At 58.7% G+C, this 19984-nt stretch overlaps 1 protein-coding gene across 1 annotated transcript; it reads right to left on the minus strand.

Moving 5' to 3' along the window:
• Positions 1–15496: 15496 nt before the first annotated feature.
• LOC144026246 (uncharacterized) lies at positions 15497–18465 on the minus strand. Its single transcript, XM_077532834.1, has 8 exons — positions 18397–18465; positions 17694–17744; positions 16700–16903; positions 16476–16586; positions 16232–16390; positions 16039–16124; positions 15720–15897; positions 15497–15639 (listed from the first exon to the last, which is right to left on the minus strand). Exons 1-6 carry the CDS (start codon positions 18463–18465, stop codon positions 16044–16046), a joined length of 675 nt encoding a protein of 224 aa, XP_077388960.1. The 3' UTR covers positions 15497–15639; positions 15720–15897; positions 16039–16043.
• Between the last annotated feature and the right edge of the window lie 1519 nt (positions 18466–19984).

The raw sequence follows: 19984 nt of genomic DNA on the forward strand, positions 1-19984 counted from the left end.
AAAAAAATGACTCTTTTTCTTTCAAAATCATTAGCAGCAGAAGGCCAGGAGGGCGCAGGCCAGGACAAGGACGAGGACGACGAGGACGACGACGAGGACGACGACGAGGACGATGAGGATGACGAGGACGATGGCAGCGAGGATGACAAGAATGATGACGACGACGAGGATGACGACGACGATGACACCGATGATGACACTGGCGCCTCCGAGGGGGACAAAACCAGTACGGATGAGGAGGGGACAAACGATGATACCAGCACCTCCTATGAGGATGGCGATAGCCAAAATGGGAGCACAACAGACTTGGAAGGCGGAGAAATGGAAACCCAAACAGAGAATAAAGAAAGAGCGACTGCTGAAATTGCCATGGACATTGACACTTAACACAGAGAAATTGCTGTAAATATGTTAATACAACTTCTTGTATATATGTTTAGATTTCTTGTTTGGTTTGTTTATCTGTTTTAAATTAAAAACAAGAAAATCCTGTCTAAATTACTGTAAATATGTTGTTATAACTTAGATTGTTACTGTATATATGTTTATATTTCTTGTTTGGCTTGTTTATCTGTTTAAAATTAAAAACAGAAAATCCTGTGTAAATTACTGTACATATGTTGTTATAACTGAGATTGTTGTTGTATAAAGGTTTATATTTCTTGTTTGGCTTGTTTATCTGTTGCCTTGAGAGCAAAGTTGACCAATCACTAGTTTATTTCTTTAAAAATTGCGCTTGGGATCCGCTCCGCACAGTTCCTGGAACTGGACCTTGGTTGGGGGTCCAATTCCAGGAACTGGGCGGAGGCCGGCCACGGAACCAGCGACCCCGCGAGCCGCAATCCCGGGGGGGGCTAGCTCCGCTTGGGACCCGCTCCGCCCAATTCCTGGAACTGAACCTTGGTTCAGGGTCAGATTCCAGGAATTGGGCGTAGACGGGTGAATGACCCAGCGGACCGGCGAGCCTCAATCCCGGTGTTCTCGGCCCCGCTTCGCGGAGCCTCGCGGGGGCTAGCTCCGCTTGGGACCCGCTCCGCCCAATTCCAGGAACTGGACCTTGGTTGGGGGTCCAGTTCCATGAACTGGGCGTAGACGGGTGAATGACCCAGCGATGCTCCCGGATTCCTGGAAGTTGACCTCGGTACAGGTTGAATTCCTGGAATTGGAACTAGGGTTAGGGTTAGCTTCGCGGGGGCCTTGGTGCGCTTGGGGCCCGCTTCGCGGGCCAGGTTGAGCCCATCGGTAGCATTCCTGGAAGTTGACCTCGCTCCAGGTTGAATTCCTGGAATTCGACCGAAGGGGAGCTGGACCCACCAAACCCGGGACCAACCATGCCGGTGTTCTCGGCCCCGCTCCGCGGGGCCTCGGTGCACTTGGGGCCCGCTGCGCGGGCCAGGTCGAGCCCATCGGTAGCATTCCTGGAAGTTGACCTCGCTCCAGGTTGAATTCCTGGAATTCGACCGAAGGGGAGCTGGACCCACCAAACCCGGGACCAACCATGCCGGTGTTCTCGGCCCCGCTCCGCGGGGCCTCGGTGCGCTTGGGGCCCGCTGCGCGGGCCAGGTCGAGCCCATCGGTAGCATTCCTGGAAGTTGACCTCGCTCCAGGTTGAATTCCTGGAATTCGACCGAAGGGGAGCTGGACCCACCAAACCCGGGACCAACCATGCCGGTGTTCTCGGCCCCGCTCCGCGGGGCCTCGGTGCGCTTGGGGCCCGCTGCGCGGGCCAGGTCGAGCCCATCGGTCGGAATCCTGGAAATGGACCTTGGATGGGGTTGAATTCCTGGAAATCGACTCAAGCCGGGAACCGAACCTCCCTCCCCGGGTGCTACCATGGCGGTACTCGGCCCCGCTCCGCGGGGCCTCGGTGCGCTTGGGGCCCGCTGCGCGGGCCAGGTTTAGCCCATCGGTCGAAATCCTGGAAATGGACCTTGGATGGGGTCGAATTCCTGGAAATCGACTCAAGCCGGGAACCGAACCTCCCTCCCCGGGTGCTACCATGGCGGTGTTCTCGGCCCCGCTCCGCGGGGCCTCGGTGCGCTTGGGGCCCGCTGCGCGGGCCAGGTTTAGCCCATCGGTCGAAATCCTGGAAATCGACCTTGGATGGGGTCGAATTCCTGGAAATCGACTCAAGCCGGGAACCGAACCTCCCTCCCCGGGTGCTACCATGGCGGTACTCGGCCCCGCTTCGCGGGGCCTCGGTGCGCTTGGGGCCCGCTGCGCGGGCCAGGTTTAGCCCATCGGTCGAAATCCTGGAAATCGACCTTGGATGTGGTCGAATTCCTGGAAATCGACTCAAGCCGGTAACCGAACCTCCCTCCCCGGGTGCTACCATGGCGGTGTTCTCGGCCCCGCTTCGCGGGGCCTCGGTGTGCTTGGGGCCCGCTTCGCGGGCCAGGTTTAGCCCATCGGTCGAAATCCTGGAAATCGACCTTGGATGGGGTCGAATTCCTGGAAATCGACTCAAGCCGGGAACCGAACCTCCCTCCCCGGGTGGTACCATGGCGGTGTTCTCGGCCCCGCTTCGCGGGGCCTCGGTGCGCTTGGGGCCCGCTGCGCGGGCCAGGTTTAGCCCATCGGTCGAAATCCTGGAAATGGACGTTGGATGATGTCGAATTCCTGGAAATCGACTAAAGCCGGGAACCGAACCTCCCTCCCCGGGTGGTACCATGGCGGTGTTCTCGGCCCCGCTCCGCGGGGCCTCGGTGCGCTTGGGGCCCGCTTCGCGGGCCAGGTTTAGCCCATCGGTCGAAATCCTGGAAATCGACCTTGGATGATGTCGAATTCCTGGAAATCGACTCAAGCCGGGAACCGAACCTCCCTCCCCGGGTGGTACCATGGCGGTGTTCTCGGCCCCGCTTCGCGGGGCCTCGGTGCGCTTGGGGCCCGCTTCGCGGGCCAGGTTTAGCCCATCGGTCGAAATCCTGGAAATCGACCCTGGATGTGTCGAATTCCTGGAAATCGACTCAAGCCGGAAACCGAACCTCCCTCCCCGGGTGCTACCATGGCGGTGTTCTCGGCCCCGCTTCGCGGGGCCTCTGTGCGCTTTGGGCCCGCTGCGCGGGCCAGGTTTGGCCCATCGGTCGGAATCCTGGAAATGGACCTTGGATGGGGTCGAATTCCTGGAAATCGACTCAAGCCGGGAACGGAACCTCCCTCCCCGGGTGCTACCATGGCGGTGTTCTCGGCCCCGCTCCGCGGGGCCTCGGTGCGCTTGGGGCCCGCTGCGCGGGCCAGGTTTAGCCCATCGGTCGAAATCCTGGAAATCGACCTAGGATTGGGGTCGAATTCCTGGAAATTGACTCAAGCCGGGAACCGAACCTCCCTCCCCGGGTGCTACCATGGCGGTACTCGGCCCCGCTTCGCGGGGCCTCGGTGCGCTTGGGGCCCGCTGCGCGGGCCAGGTTTAGCCCATCGGTCGAAATCCTGGAAATCGACCTTGGATGTGGTCGAATTCCTGGAAATCGACTCAAGCCGGAAACCGAACCTCCCTCCCCGGGTGCTACCATGGCGGTGTTCTCGGCCCCGCTTCGCGGGGCCTCTGTGCGCTTTGGGCCCGCTGCGCGGGCCAGGTTTGTCCCATCGGTCGGAATCCTGGAAATGGACCTTGGATGGGGTCGAATTCCTGGAAATCGACTCAAGCCGGGAACGGAACCTCCCTCCCCGGGTGCTACCATGGCGGTACTCGGCCCCGCTTCGCGGGGCCTCGGTGCGCTTGGGGCCCGCTGCGCGGGCCAGGTTTAGCCCATCGGTCGAAATCCTGGAAATGGACCTTGGATGGGGTCGAATTCCTGGAAATCGACTCAAGCCGGGAACCGAACCTCCCTCCCCGGGTGGCACCATGGCGGTGTTCTCGGCCCCGCTTCGCGGGGCCTCGGTGCGCTAGGGGCCCGCTTCGCGGGCCAGGTTTAGCCCATCGGTCGAAATCCTGGAAATGGACGTTGGATGATGTCGAAATCCTGGAAATCGACTCAAGCCGGAAACCGAACCTCCCTCCCCGGGTGCTACCATGGCGGTGTTCTCGGCCCCGCTCCGCGGGGCCTCGGTGCGCTTGGGGCCCGCTGCGCGGGCCGGGTTTAGCCCATCGGTCGAAATCCTGGAAATGGACCTTGGATGGGGTCGAATTCCTGGAAATCGACTCAAGCCGGGAACAGAACCTCCCTCCCCGGGTGGCACCATGGCGGTGTTCTCGGCCCCGCTTCGCGGGGCCTCGGTGCGCTTGGGGCCCGCTGCGCGGGCCAGGTTTAGCCCATCGGTCGAAATCCTGGAAATGGACGTTGGATGATGTCGAATTCCTGGAAATCGACTAAAGCCGGGAACCGAACCTCCCTCCCCGGGTGCTACCATGGCGGTACTCGGCCCCGCTTCGCGGGGCCTCGGTGCGCTTGGGGCCCGCTGCGCGGGCCAGGTTTAGCCCATCGGTCGAAATCCTGGAAATCGACCCTGGATGTGTCGAATTCCTGGAAATCGACTCAAGCCGGAAACGGAACCTCCCTCCCGGGTGCTACCATGGCGGTGTTCTCGGCCCCGCTCCGCGGGGCCTCGGTGCGCTTGGGGCCCGCTGCGCGGGCCAGGTTTAGCCCATCGGTCGAAATCCTGGAAATCGACCTTGGATGGGGTCGAATTCCTGGAAATCGACTCAAGCCGGGAACCGAACCTCCCTCCCCGGGTGCTACCATGGCGGTACTCGGCCGCGCTTCGCGGGGCCTCGGTGCGCTTGGGGCCCGCTGCGCGGGCCAGGTTTAGCCCATCGGTCGAAATCCTGGAAATCGACCTTGGAAGGGGTCGAATTCCTGGAAATCGACTCAAGCCGGGAACCGAACCTCCCTCCCCGGGTGGTACCATGGCGGTGTTCTCGGCCCCGCTTCGCGGGGCCTCGGTGTGCTTGGGGCCCGCTTCGCGGGCCAGGTTTAGCCCATCGGTCGAAATCCTGGAAATGGACCTTGGATGGGGTCGAATTCCTGGAAATCGACTCAAGCCGGGAACCGAACCTCCCTCCCCGGGTGCTACCATGGCGGTACTGGGCCCCGCTTCGCGGGGCCTCGGTGCGCTTGGGGCCCGCTGCGCGGGCCAGGTTTAGCCCATCGGTCGAAATCCTGGAAATCGACCTTGGATGGGGTCGAATTCCTGGAAATCGACTCAAGCCGGGAACCGAACCTCCCTCCCCGGGTGCTACCATGGCGGTGTTCTCGGCCCCGCTTCGCGGGGCCTCGGTGTGCTTGGGGCCCGCTTCGCGGGCCAGGTTTAGCCCATCGGTCGAAATCCTGGAAACGGACCTTGGATGGGGTCGAATTCCTGGAAATCGACTGAAGCCGGGAACCGAACCTCCCTCCCCGGGTGCTACCATGGCGGTGTTCTCGGCCCCGCTTCGCGGGGCCTCGGTGCGCTTGGGGCCCGCTGCGCGGGCCAGGTTTAGCCCATCGGTCGAAATCCTGGAAATCGACCCTGGATGTGTCGAATTCCTGGAAATCGACTCAAGCCGGAAACGGAACCTCCCTCCCCGGGTGCTACCATGGCGGTGTTCTCGGCCCCGCTCCGCGGGGCCTCGGTGCGCTTGGGGCCCGCTGCGCGGGCCAGGTTTAGCCCATCGGTCGAAATCCTGGAAATCGACCTTGGATGGGGTCGAATTCCTGGAAATCGACTCAAGCCGGGAACCGAACCTCCCTCCCCGGGTGCTACCATGGCGGTACTCGGCCTCGCTTCGCGGGGCCTCGGTGCGCTTGGGGCCCGCTGCGCGGGCCAGGTTTAGCCCATCGGTCGAAATCCTGGAAATCGACCTTTGATGGGGTCGAATTCCTGGAAATCGACTCAAGCCGGGAACCGAACCTCCCTCCCCGGGTGCTACCATGGCGGTACTCGGCCCCGCTTCGCGGGGCCTCGGTGCGCTTGGGGCCCGCTGCGCGGGCCAGGTTTAGCCCATCGGTCGAAATCCTGGAAATGGACCTTGGATGGGGTCGAATTCCTGGAAATCGACTCAAGCCGGGAACCGAACCTCCCTCCCCGGGTGCTACCATGGCGGTACTCGGCCCCGCTTCGCGGGGCCTCGGTGCGCTTGGGGCCCGCTGCGCGGGCCAGGTTTAGCCCATCGGTCGAAATCCTGGAAATGGACCTTGGATGGGGTCGAATTCCTGGAAATCGACTCAAGCCGGGAACCGAACCTCCCTCCCCGGGTGGTACCATGGCGGTGTTCTCGGCCCCGCTTCGCGGGGCCTCGGTGTGCTTGGGGCCCGCTTCGCGGGCCAGGTTTAGCCCATCGGTCGAAATCCTGGAAATGGACCTTGGATGGGGTCGAATTCCTGGAAATCGACTCAAGCCGGGAACCGAACCTCCCTCCCCGGGTGCTACCATGGCGGTACTCGGCCCCGCTTCGCGGGGCCTCGGTGCGCTTGGGGCCCGCTGCGCGGGCCAGGTTTAGCCCATCGGTCGAAATCCTGGAAATCGACCTTGGATGGGGTCGAATTCCTGGAAATCGACTCAAGCCGGGAACCGAACCTCCCTCCCCGGGTGCTACCATGGCGGTACTCGGCCCCGCTTCGCGGGGCCTCGGTGCGCTTGGGGCCCGCTGCGCGGGCCAGGTTTAGCCCATCGGTCGAAATCCTGGAAATGGACCTTGGATGGGGTCGAATTCCTGGAAATCGACTCAAGCCGGGAACCGAACCTCCCTCCCCGGGTGGTACCATGGCGGTGTTCTCGGCCCCGCTCCGCGGGGCCTCGGTGCGCTTGGGGCCCGCTGCGCGGGCCAGGTTTAGCCCATCGGTCGAAATCCTGGAAATCGACCTTGGATGGGGTCGAATTCCTGGAAATCGACTCAAGCCGGGAACCGAACCTCCCTCCCCGGGTGCTACCATGGCGGTACTCGGCCCCGCTTCGCGGGGCCTCGGTGCGCTTGGGGCCCGCTGCGCGGGCCAGTTTTAGCCCATCGGTCGAAATCCTGGAAATGGACCTTGGATGGGGTCGAATTCCTGGAAATCGACTCAAGCCGGGAACCGAACCTCCCTCCCCGGGTGGTACCATGGCGGTGTTCTCGGCCCCGCTTCGCGGGGCCTCGGTGTGCTTGGGGCCCGCTTCGCGGGCCAGGTTTAGCCCATCGGTCGAAATCCTGGAAATGGACCTTGGATGGGGTCGAATTCCTGGAAATCGACTCAAGCCGGGAACCGAACCTCCCTCCCCGGTGCTACCATGGCGGTACTCGGCCTCGCTTCGCGGGGCCTCGGTGCGCTTGGGGCCCGCTTCGCGGGCCGGGTTTAGCCCATCGGTCGAAATCCTGGAAATCGACCTTGGATGTGTCGAATTCCTGGAAATCGACTCAAGCCGGAAACGGAACCTCCCTCCCCGGGTGCTACCATGGCGGTGTTCTCGGCCCCGCTTCGCGGGGCCTCGGTGCGCTTGGGGCCCGCTTCGCGGGCCGGGTTTAGCCCATCGGTCGAAATCCTGGAAATCGACCCTGGATGTGTCGAATTCCTGGAAATCGACTCAAGCCGGAAACGGAACCTCCCTCCCCGGGTGCTACCATGGCGGTGTTCTCGGCCCCGCTTCGCGGGGCCTCGGTGCGCTTGGGGCCCGCTTCGCGGGCCAGGTTTAGCCCATCGGTCGAAATCCTGGAAATCGACCCTGGATGTGTCGAATTCCTGGAAATCGACTCAAGCCGGAAACCGAACCTCCCTCCCCGGGTGCTACCATGGCGGTACTCGGCCCCGCTTCGCGGGGCCTCGGTGCGCTTGGGGCCCGCTGCGCGGGCCAGGTTTAGCCCATCGGTCGAAATCCTGGAAACGGACCTTGGATGGGGTCGAATTCCTGGAAATCGACTCAAGCCGGAAACCGTACCTCCCTCCCCGGGTGGTACCATGGCGGTGTTCTCGGCCCCGCTTCGCGGGGCCTCGGTGCGCTTGGGGCCCGCTTCGCGGGCCAGGTTTAGCCCATCGGTCGAAATCCTGGAAATCGACCTTGGATGTGTCGAATTCCTGGAAATCGACTCAAGCCGGAAACGGAACCTCCCTCCCCGGGTGCTACCATGGCGGTGTTCTTGGCCCCGCTTCGCGGGGCCTCGGTGCGCTTGGGGCCCGCTTCGCGGGCCGGGTTTAGCCCATCGGTCGAAATCCTGGAAATCGACCTTGGATGTGTCGAATTCCTGGAAATCGACTCAAGCCGGAAACGGAACCTCCCTCCCCGGGTGCTACCATGGCGGTGTTCTCGGCCCCGCTTCGCGGGGCCTCGGTGCGCTTGGGGCCCGCTTCGCGGGCCGGGTTTAGCCCATCGGTCGAAATCCTGGAAATCGACCCTGGATGTGTCGAATTCCTGGAAATCGACTCAAGCCGGAAACGGAACCTCCCTCCCCGGGTGCTACCATGGCGGTGTTCTCGGCCCCGCTTCGCGGGGCCTCGGTGCGCTTGGGGCCCGCTGCGCGGCCCAGGTTTAGCCCATCGGTCGAAATCCTGGAAATCGACCCTGGATGTGTCGAATTCCTGGAAATCGACTCAAGCCGGAAACGGAACATCCCTCCCCGGGTGCTACCATGGCGGTGTTCTCGGCCCCGCTTCGCGGGGCCTCGGTGCGCTTGGGGCCCGCTTCGCGGGCCGGGTTTAGCCCATCGGTCGAAATCCTGGAAATCGACCCTGGATGTGTCGAATTCCTGGAAATCGACTCAAGCCGGAAACGGAACCTCCCTCCCCGGGTGCTACCATGGCGGTGTTCTCGGCCCCGCTTCGCGGGGCCTCGGTGCGCTTGGGGCCCGCTGCGCGGGCCAGGTTTAGCCCATCGGTCGAAATCCTGGAAATCGACCCTGGATGTGTCGAATTCCTGGAAATCGACTCAAGCCGGAAACGGAACCTCCCTCCCCGGGTGCTACCATGGCGGTGTTCTCGGCCCCGCTTCGCGGGGCCTCGGTGCGCTTGGGGCCCGCTTCGCGGGCCAGGTTTAGCCCATCGGTCGAAATCCTGGAAATCGACCTTGGATGTGTCGAATTCCTGGAAATCGACTCAAGCCGGAAACGGAACCTCCCTCCCCGGGTGCTACCATGGCGGTGTTCTCGGCCCCGCTTCGCGGGGCCTCGGTGCGCTTGGGGCCCGCTGCGCGGGCCAGGTTTAGCCCATCGGTCGAAATCCTGGAAATCGACCCTGGATGTGTCGAATTCCTGGAAATCGACTCAAGCCGGAAACGGAACCTCCCTCCCCGGGTGCTACCATGGCGGTGTTCTCGGCCCCGCTTCGCGGGGCCTCGGTGCGCTTGGGGCCCGCTGCGCGGGCCGGGTTTAGCCCATCGGTCGAAATCCTGGAAATGGACCTTGGATGGGGTCGCATTCCTGGAAATCGACTCAAGCCGGGAACCGAACCTCCCTCCCCGGGTGGCACCATGGCGGTGTTCTCGGCCCCGCTCCGCGGGGCCTCGGTGCGCTTGGGGCCCGCTTCGCGGGCCAGGTTTAGCCCATCGGTCGAAATCCTGGAAATCGACCCTGGATGTGTCGAATTCCTGGAAATCGACAAAAGCCGGAAACCGAACCTCCCTCCCCGGGTGCTACCATGGCGGTGTTCTCGGCCCCGCTTCGCGGGGCCTCGGTGCGCTTGGGGCCCGCTGCGCGGGCCGGGTTTAGCCCATCGGTCGAAATCCTGGAAATGGACCTTGGATGGGGTCGAATTCCTGGAAATCGACTCAAGCCGGAAACGGAACCTCCCTCCCCGGGTGCTACCATGGCGGTGTTCTCGGCCCCGCTTCGCGGGGCCTCGGTGCGCTTGGGGCCCGCTGCGCGGGCCAGGTTTAGCCCATCGGTCGAAATCCTGGAAATCGACCCTGGATGTGTCGAATTCCTGGAAATCGACTCAAGCCGGAAACGGAACCTCCCTCCCCGGGTGCTACCATGGCGGTGTTCTCGGCCCCGCTTCGCGGGGCCCCGGTGCGCTTGGGGCCCGCTGCGCGGGCCAGGTTTAGCCCATCGGTCGAAATCCTGGAAATCGACCCTGGATGTGTCGAATTCCTGGAAATCGACTCAAGCCGGAAACGGAACCTCCCTCCCCGGGTGCTACCATGGCGGTGTTCTCGGCCCCGCTTCGCGGGGCCTCGGTGCGCTTGGGGCCCGCTTCGCGGGCCGGGTTTAGCCCATCGGTCGAAATCCTGGAAATCGACCTTGGATGTGTCGAATTCCTGGAAATCGACTCAAGCCGGAAACGGAACCTCCCTCCCCGGGTGCTACCATGGCGGTGTTCTCGGCCCCGCTTCGCGGGGCCTCGGTGCGCTTGGGGCCCGCTTCGCGGGCCGGGTTTAGCCCATCGGTCGAAATCCTGGAAATCGACCCTGGATGTGTCGAATTCCTGGAAATCGACTCAAGCCGGAAACGGAACCTCCCTCCCCGGGTGCTACCATGGCGGTGTTCTCGGCCCCGCTTCGCGGGGCCTCGGTGCGCTTGGGGCCCGCTTCGCGGGCCGGGTTTAGCCCATCGGTCGAAATCCTGGAAATCGACCTTGGATGTGTCGAATTCCTGGAAATCGACTCAAGCCGGAAACGGAACCTCCCTCCCCGGGTGCTACCATGGCGGTGTTCTCGGCCCCGCTTCGCGGGGCCTCGGTGCGCTTGGGGCCCGCTTCGCGGGCCGGGTTTAGCCCATCGGTCGAAATCCTGGAAATCGACCCTGGATGTGTCGAATTCCTGGAAATCGACTCAAGCCGGAAACGGAACCTCCCTCCCCGGGTGCTACCATGGCGGTGTTCTCGGCCCCGCTTCGCGGGGCCTCGGTGCGCTTGGGGCCCGCTTCGCGGGCCGGGTTTAGCCCATCGGTCGAAATCCTGGAAATCGACCTTGGATGTGTCGAATTCCTGGAAATCGACTCAAGCCGGAAACGGAACCTCCCTCCCCGGGTGCTACCATGGCGGTGTTCTCGGCCCCGCTTCGCGGGGCCTCGGTGCGCTTGGGGCCCGCTTCGCGGGCCGGGTTTAGCCCATCGGTCGAAATCCTGGAAATCGACCCTGGATGTGTCGAATTCCTGGAAATCGACTCAAGCCGGAAACGGAACCTCCCTCCCCGGGTGCTACCATGGCGGTGTTCTCGGCCCCGCTTCGCGGGGCCTCGGTGCGCTTGGGGCCCGCTTCGCGGGCCGGGTTTAGCCCATCGGTCAAAATCCTGGAAATCGACCTTGGATGTGTCGAATTCCTGGAAATCGACTCAAGCCGGAAACGGAACCTCCCTCCCCGGGTGCTACCATGGCGGTGTTCTCGGCCCCGCTTCGCGGGGCCTCGGTGCGCTTGGGGCCTGCTTCGCGGGCCGGGTTTAGCCCATCGGTCGAAATCCTGGAAATCGACCTTGGATGTGTCGAATTCCTGGAAATCGACTCAAGCCGGAAACGGAACCTCCCTCCTCGGGTGCTACCATGGCGGTGTTCTCGGCCCCGCTTCGCGGGGCCTCGGTGCGCTTGGGGCCCGCTTCGCGGGCCGGGTTTAGCCCATCGGTCGAAATCCTGGAAATCGACCTTGGATGTGTCGAATTCCTGGAAATCGACTCAAGCCGGAAACGGAACCTCCCTCCCCGGGTGCTACCATGGCGGTGTTCTCGGCCCCGCTTCGCGGGGCCTCGGTGCGCTTGGGGCCCGCTTCGCGGGCCGGGTTTAGCCCATCGGTCGAAATCCTGGAAATCGACCCTGGATGTGTCGAATTCCTGGAAATCGACTCAAGCCGGAAACGGAACCTCCCTCCCCGGGTGCTACCATGGCGGTGTTCTCGGCCCCGCTTCGCGGGGCCTCGGTGCGCTTGGGGCCCGCTTCGCGGGCCGGGTTTAGCCCATCGGTCGAAATCCTGGAAATCGACCCTGGATGTGTCGAATTCCTGGAAATCGACTCAAGCCGGAAACGGAACCTCCCTCCCCGGGTGCTACCATGGCGGTGTTCTCGGCCCCGCTTCGCGGGGCCTCGGTGCGCTTGGGGCCCGCTTCGCGGGCCAGGTTTAGCCCATCGGTCGAAATCCTGGAAATCGACCCTGGATGTGTCGAATTCCTGGAAATCAACTCAAGCCGGAAACGGAGCCTCCCTCCCCGGGTGCTACCATGGCGGTGTTCTCGGCCCCGCTTCGCGGGGCCTCGGTGCGCTTGGGGCCCGCTTCGCGGGCCAGGTTTAGCCCATCGGTCGAAATCCTGGAAATCGACCCTGGATGTGTCGAATTCCTGGAAATCGACTCAAGCCGGAAACGGAGCCTCCCTCCCCGGGTGCTACCATGGCGGTGTTCTCGGCCCCGCTTCGCGGGGCCTCGGTGCGCTTGGGGCCCGCTTCGCGGGCCGGGTTTAGCCCATCGGTCGAAATCCTGGAAATCGACCCTGGATGTGTCGAATTCCTGGAAATCGACTCAAGCCGGAAACGGAACCTCCCTCCCCGGGTGCTACCATGGCGGTGTTCTCGGCCCCGCTTCGCGGGGCCTCGGTGCGCTTGGGGCCCGCTTCGCGGGCCGGGTTTAGCCCATCGGTCGAAATCCTGGAAATCGACCCTGGATGTGTCGAATTCCTGGAAATCGACTCAAGCCGGAAACGGAACCTCCCTCCCCGGGTGCTACCGTGGCGGTGTTCTCGGCCCCGCTTCGCGGGGCCTCGGTGCGCTTGGGGCCCGCTGCGCGGGCCAGGTTTAGCCCATCGGTCGAAATCCTGGAAATCGACCTCGGTCCAGGTTGAATTCCTGGAATTGGACTTCGGGGGTCAGGTTTAGCCCATCGGTCGCATTCCTGGAATTCGACCTCGGTCCTCCAGGTTGAATTCCTGGAATTCGACCTAGCGGGCAGGTTAACCGATCGGTAGGAATCCTGGAAATGAACCCCGGTTGTTTGGGGTTGGTTTCCTGGAAATCGACTTCGGGGGTTAGGTTAGCCCATCGGTAGAAATCCTGGAAATGAACCTCGGTTGGTTCGGGGTTGAATTCCTGGAAATCGACTCAAGCCAGGGACGGAATCGGAACCACCCACCCCGGGCCGGTGCTCTCGGCCCGGCTTCGCGGAGCAGGTTTAGCCCATCGGTAGGAATCCTGGAACTGGACCTTGGATGGTTGGGGTCGAATTCCTGGAAATCGACTCAAGCCAGGGACGGAATCGGAACCACCCACCCCGGGCCGGTGCTCTCGGCCCGGCTTCGCAGAGCAGGTTTAGCCCATCGGTAGGAATCCTGGAACTGGACCTTGGGTGGTGGTTGGGGTTAAATTCCTGGAAATCGACTTCGGGGGTTAGGTTAGCCCATCGGTAGAAATCCTGGAAATGAACCTCGGTTGGTTCGGGGTTGAATTCCTGGAAATCGACTCAAGCCGGGGACGGAATCGGAACCACCCACCCCGGGCCGGTGCTCTCGGCCCGGCTTCGCGGGGCAGGTTTAGCCCATCGGTAGCATTCCTGGAAATCGACTTCGAACCACCCCCCCGGGCCGGTGCTCTCGGCCCGGCTTCGCGGGGCAGGTTTAGCCCATCGGTAGCATTCCTGGAAATCGACTTCGAACCACCCCCCCGGGCCGGTGCTCTCGGCCCGGCTTCGCGGGGCAGGTTTAGCCCATCGGTAGCATTCCTGGAAATCGACTTCGGAGGTCAGGTTTAGCCCATCGGTAGCTTTCATGGAAGTTGACCTCGGTCCTCCAGGTTGAATTCCTGGAATTCGACCTACCTGGCAGGTTAACCGATCGGTAGGAATCCTGGAAATGAACCTCGGTTTTTTTGCGGTTGTTTTCCTGGAAATCGACTTCGGGGGTTAGGTTAGCCCATCGGTAGAAATCCTGGAAATGAACCTCGGTTGGTTCGGGGTTGAATTCCTGGAAATCGACTCAAGCCGGGGACGGAATCGGAACCACCCACCCCGGGCCGGTGCTCTCGGCCCGGCTTCGCGGGGCAGGTTTAGCCCATCGGTAGCATTCCTGGAAATCGACTTCGAACCACCCCCCCGGGCCGGTGCTCTCGGCCCGGCTTCGCGGGGCAGGTTTAGCCCATCGGTAGCATTCCTGGAAATCGACTTCGGAGGTCAGGTTTAGCCCATCGGTAGCTTTCATGGAAGTTGACCTCGGTCCTCCAGGTTGAATTCCTGGAATTCAACCTACCTGGCAGGTTAACCGATCGGTAGGAATCCTGGAAATGAACCTCGGTTTTTTTGCGGTTGTTTTCCTGGAAATCGACTTCGGGGGTTAGGTTAGCCCATCGGTAGAAATCCTGGAAATGAACCTCGGTTGGTTCGGGGTTGAATTCCTGGAAATCGACTCAAGCCGGGGACGGAATCGGAACCACCCACCCCGGGCCGGTGCTCTCGGCCCGGCTTCGCGGGGCAGGTTTAGCCCATCGGTAGCATTCCTGGAAATCGACTTCGAACCACCCCCCCGGGCCGGTGCTCTCGGCCCGGCTTCGCGGGGCAGGTTTAGCCCATCGGTAGCATTCCTGGAAATCGACTTCAAACCACCCCCCCGGGCCGGTGCTCTCGGCCCGGCTTCGCGGGGCAGGTTTAGCCCATCGGTAGCATTCCTGGAAATCGACTTCGGAGGTCAGGTTTAGCCCATCGGTAGCTTTCATGGAAGTTGACCTCGGTCCTCCAGGTTGAATTCCTGGAATTCGACCTACCTGGCAGGTTAACCGATCGGTAGGAATCCTGGAAATGAACCTCGGTTTTTTTGCGGTTGTTTTCCTGGAAATTGACTTAAGCGGGGGACGGAATCGGAACCACCCACCCCGGGCCCGGTGCTCTCGGCCCGGCTTCGCGGGGCAGGTTTAGCCCATCGTGGACTTCGGGGGTCAGGTTTAGCCCATCGGTAGGATTCCAGGAAGTTGACCTCGGTTGAGGTTGAATTCCTGGAATTCGACCTAGCGGGGCAGGTTAGCCGATCGGTAGGAATCCTGGAAATGAACCTCGGTTGGTTGGGGTTGGATTCCTGGAAATGGGCTTGGGGGTCAGGTTAGCCGATCGGTAGGAATCCTGGAACTGGACCTTGTTTGGGGTTGGATTCCTGGAAGTGGACTTCGCGGGGCAGGTTAGCCGATCGGTAGGAATCCTGGAATTGGACCTTGGATGGGGGTTGGATTCCTGGAAATGGACTTAAGCGGGGGACGGAATCGGAACCACCCACCAGGCCGGTGCTCTCAGGTTTAGCCCATCGGTCGGAATCCTGGAACTGGATCTTGGTTGGTTGGGGTTGGATTCCTGGAACTGGACCTGGAACTGGTTGGGGCTCAATTCCTGAAAATGGACTCAGGCCGGGAATGGAACCACCCAGCCCGGGACTCACCATGCCGGTGTTCTCGACGTGTTTGGGGCCCGCTTCGCCGATCGGTAAGAATCCTGGAACTCGACCTTGGTTGGGTTTGGATTCCTCGAAATGGACTTAAGCGGAAAATGGAACCACCGACCCTGACACATTGTGAGAGGCATGCAGCATTGTCTTAAAACATACAATGTAAAAAACCTGGAAGAAGACCCACCAGAACTCCAACATTCCAAATTGACTTTAATTTTCACATCTTTTGATCATCATTCGGACTTGGTTTCAAATGTTCTCAATACATAGTTCCAGCTCACGGCATAGCTGTCGAAATGCTGGTTGTTCAGCCACGATCTCCCGTATCCTTTTTTTCAGGACCAACTTTTCCTGGATCTCTCTTTCGAAGAGAGTTTTGGCCATGGAATAAAATTGTGGTGTGAGTGCGAGTTTTCTTCGTTGACCCTGAAAGACATAAAAATGACAAAGGTTTAATTTTAGGATTTCCACATTAGAGTCCCCCTCCGCAGCCCAAGTCTACTTACAGAATTATGATGACTGATTTTTTCTGGAAGTGTTGTTGGCTCTGAATTTGGTTTGGGAGATCTCTTTTGCTGTGTTTCGTTCCCTTTTTGGATGGAATTTGTCCTTTTTCTTTAACTTGATCTTCTCCTTCATCTTCTTCTTCTTGCGGGACTTGAGAGTGTGAGTGGTATCACAATCCTAAGGACACAGTATGTTATATTTTGCGGGTTAGGGTTAAGGTTAGGGTTAACCCTAACCCTAACCCCCCCCCCGGGGGTTAAGAAATATTTCATGTCGGTGTATTACAATGACAGAATTACTTCCAGGAATTATACTCACAAATTTCAAGGGCGCTGGACATGTTTTTCTACCAACAAGGCATGTTCCATTATCTGTTCCGCATCTTCCCAGTCACTGAAGTCAGACTATAGTACAAAAAGCAAAATAGAAGACATAGCTATGGGTTAGGGTTAGGGTTAGGGTTAGTTTAACAAGTTTAACAACAGGAGACATGGGACTTCCTGGATTTCACCTCAGCTTCCCTCGGGCGTACATTCTCCAATTCCATCAACTGGGGAGAAGCCTCCCTTGAAACTTGCCGTCCATCTCCCACTGTTTTGTCAGATGTTTTCACCTTTTTGCTGCTGTCTTCACTCTTCCTTTGCTGCTTCTTTTCCCCAGGTGAGCCTGTCTGTCACCAGAAAGGAAACAGTCATATTTTGGTGGCATGAGCCAGTGTTGCATTTGATTGAACCACTTCCAGGAATTCTACTCACCCGGTGCAGGGAGGAGACCTTCTGTGTTAAGGGCAGGGAGACTTCTTGTGTTAAGGGAAAGACAATTTGTTCCATGACGTCCATCTCATCTTCGTCTTCAGTCATGTACATCTATACAATGACAAAATCCAATTTGGAAGCCATGGCAATGGGGTGGGGGGGGAAACTTCCACAATAGTGACATGGGACTTCCTGGATATCACCTTAATTACTCCAATGTGTACCTTTTTTTCCTCGGACTGTGGAGTAGAGACGAGATCCCCGGGCTCCCTTGAAAGTTGCCATCCAGCCCCCACATTCTGCTCAGACCTGTTCACATCTTTGGTAGTTCTCAGCGGGGAGGCCTGTGTTAATGGCACAGAAACCTCCTGTGTCAAAGGCTCGAAAGGTTCTTCCGGGAGCTCCTCCTCATTGCAATTCACGTTCACCTATACAACAACAAAAAACAATGTATAATACATGGGTGTGGGTCATGTCTTCCACAATAGCGACACAGAACTTACTGGGGGCTGGAGTGAGTGCTCCGTAGAATTCCTGGAACTGGACCTTGGTTTGGGGTCAAATTCCAGGAACTGGACTGGGTTTGGGGGTCCAATTCCAGGAACCGGGCATAGGCGAGGCCGGTGTCCTCGGCCCCGCTGCGCGGGGCCTCGCGGGGGCTAGCTACGCTTGGGTCCCGCTCCGCACAGTTCCGGGAACTGGACTTTGGTTGGGGGTCCAATTCCAGGAACTGGACTTTGGTTGGGGGTCCAATTCCAGGAACTGGACTTTGGTTGGGGGTCCAATTCCAGGAACTGGACTTTGGTTGGGGGTCCAATTCCAGGAACTGGACTTTGGTTGGGGGTCCAATTCCAGGAACTGGACTTTAGTTGGGGGTTCAATTCCAGGAACTGGACTTTGGTTGGGGGTCCAATTCCAGGAACTGGACTTTGGTTGGGGGTCCAATTCCAGGAACTGGACTTTGGTTCGGGGTCCAATTCCAGGAACCGGGCGCGGACGGGGCAACGAAGCAACGACCACGCGACGCGACGCTTCGCGGGGCCTCAAACACGCAAGGGGCCCGCCTCGGAGGCCAGGGAAAAGCTATCGGCTATCGGTAGATTTCTAGAACTGTACCTTGGTTGTGGATGAATTCTTGGAGCGGGAACTCGCTTGAGATTTGAATTCCTGAAACCGGACTCTTTTCCCCAAAGGCGACGCACATTTCCAGGAACTCACCTCACTCATCCTTGGAACCTGCAGCGGCGCTTTCTTGTGCTTGCCCTCACACTTCGATGCGAATGAATGGGGGTTGGACAAACGCAGGCTTAAATAGTCTGGTGTTGGTGATGTCACGGTACTGCAGCCAATCACCTTCCGATTGGCCAAAGGCACCTCCTCCCCACACAAAAACGCTAAGAATTAGCCAGTCAAGCGACACCTTGTGGTGAAAGCAAAAACTGCGTGACTCAGAAAAGCTTTCTTCAACAAACAGACTTTATTTTACGATTTTGTAGTGGAAAAGTATAAGATGCATATAATAGATATGGAGATGAGGCACATTTGCTCTGTAAACGCCCATCCGCTCTCATAACATGGCCAAGTGAATCTAGATAGAAAAAAAAAATAAAAAAACACTAAACGCAATTCACTGAGTAGTGTTTACAAATATGAACGCATCTTTCCGGGAATTACATGTCATCTTTAAGGAATTACATGTCACCTTTAAGGAATTGCGCGCCATTTTTAAGGAATTGCGCGCCATTTTTAAGGAACTGCACGTCATCTTTAAGGAATTTTACACGTCATCTTTAAGGAATTGCGTGTCATTTTTAAGGAATTGCGTGTCATTTTTAAGGAATTGCATGTCATCTTTAAGGAATTACATGTCATCTTTAAGGAATTTAGGTTGCCATCCTGGATGTAGACATCGCCAACTTACCCTTGACTTGTTTCCATTGCCATGTTCATTTGGGGCTCCAGTGTAGTGAGCACAATGCTCGGGATCCATCGTGGAGGTGTCTCATCTGTCAAGAGACCCCATGATTTTTTTTTTTGCAAGTGCACATGCAAAGAAAATATCATACCTTGCTGGTCATAATCAGGAGGAGGACTTTCCAGATATTGACCCATCCTTTTTTGCGCTTGCTCGCTTGACTTCTGAAGGCGGCACTGACAGCGACTGCTTTTATAGACTCAGCCCAGCCTTGCAACTGGCCATTGACCAATCACTGCGAAGGGGGTGTAACGGTAACGCCCGCCATAAAAAAAAAAAAACCCATCCAAGTCAATTTCCAGGTTTTATACATATAATTCCACAATTTCACCATGGGCAAACCAAACGTCTATTGGCTCAAAAATTACCAGTGGGAAGGGCCATATCTGACCAAAAAACAATCACTGCAATCAGCTGTTGACCAATAGATGGTCACGTCAATTTCCAGGTTGCCTACATATAATTCCACAATTTCAACGCAGTACAATTCATGGAACACAACCCGTCAATTTCCAGGTTGCCTACATATAATTCCACAATTTCACCATGGGCAAACCAAACGTCTATTGGCTCAAAAATTACTAGTGGGAAGGGCCATATCTGACCAAAAACCAATCACTGCAATCAGCTGTTGACCAATAGACGGTCACGTCAATTTCCAGGTTGCCTACATATAATTCCACAATTTCAACACAGTACAATTCATGGAACACGACCCGTACGATTCATGGAATCCGACCCGTACAGTTCATGGAACACGACCAGTACAATTCCTGGTATTCAACCCCGACCAGTAGAATTCCTGGAATCCGACACGTACAGTTCCTGGAATCCGACGCGTACAGTTCCTGGAATCCGACGCGTACAGTTCCTGGAATCCGACGCGTACAGTTCCTGGAATCCGACGCGTACAGTTCATGGAACACGACCAGTACAATTCCTGGTATTCAACCAGTACGATTCCCGGACCCCGACCAGTACAATTCCTGGAATCCGACACGTACAGTTCATGGAATACGACCAGTACAATTCCCGGGCTCCGACACGTACGATTCATGGAATCCGACCCGTAGAGTTCCTGGAATACGACCCGTACAGTTCCTGGAATCCGACGCGTACAGTTCATGGAACACGACCAGTACAATTCCTGGTATTCAACCAGTACGATTCCCGGACCCCGACCAGTACAATTCCTGGAATCCGACACGTACAGTTCATGGAATACGACCAGTACAATTCCCGGGCTCCGACACGTACGATTCATGGAATCCGACCCGTACAGTTCCTGGAATCCGACGCGTACAGTTCCTGGAATCCGACGCGTACAGTTCATGGAATACGACCAGTACAGTTCACGGAACACGACCAGTACAATTCCTGGTATTCAACCAGTACAATTCCTGGTATTCAACCAGTACAATTCCCGGACCCCGACCAGTACAATTCATGGAATACGACCCGTACAGTTCCTGGAATCCGACCAGTACAATTCCTGGTATTCAACCAGTACGATTCCCGGACCCCGACCAGTACA

The sequence above is a fragment of the Festucalex cinctus genome, chromosome 9 (assembly GCF_051991245.1).
Source record: "Festucalex cinctus isolate MCC-2025b chromosome 9, RoL_Fcin_1.0, whole genome shotgun sequence".
In the NCBI taxonomy this organism is placed as follows: domain Eukaryota; kingdom Metazoa; phylum Chordata; class Actinopteri; order Syngnathiformes; family Syngnathidae; genus Festucalex; species Festucalex cinctus.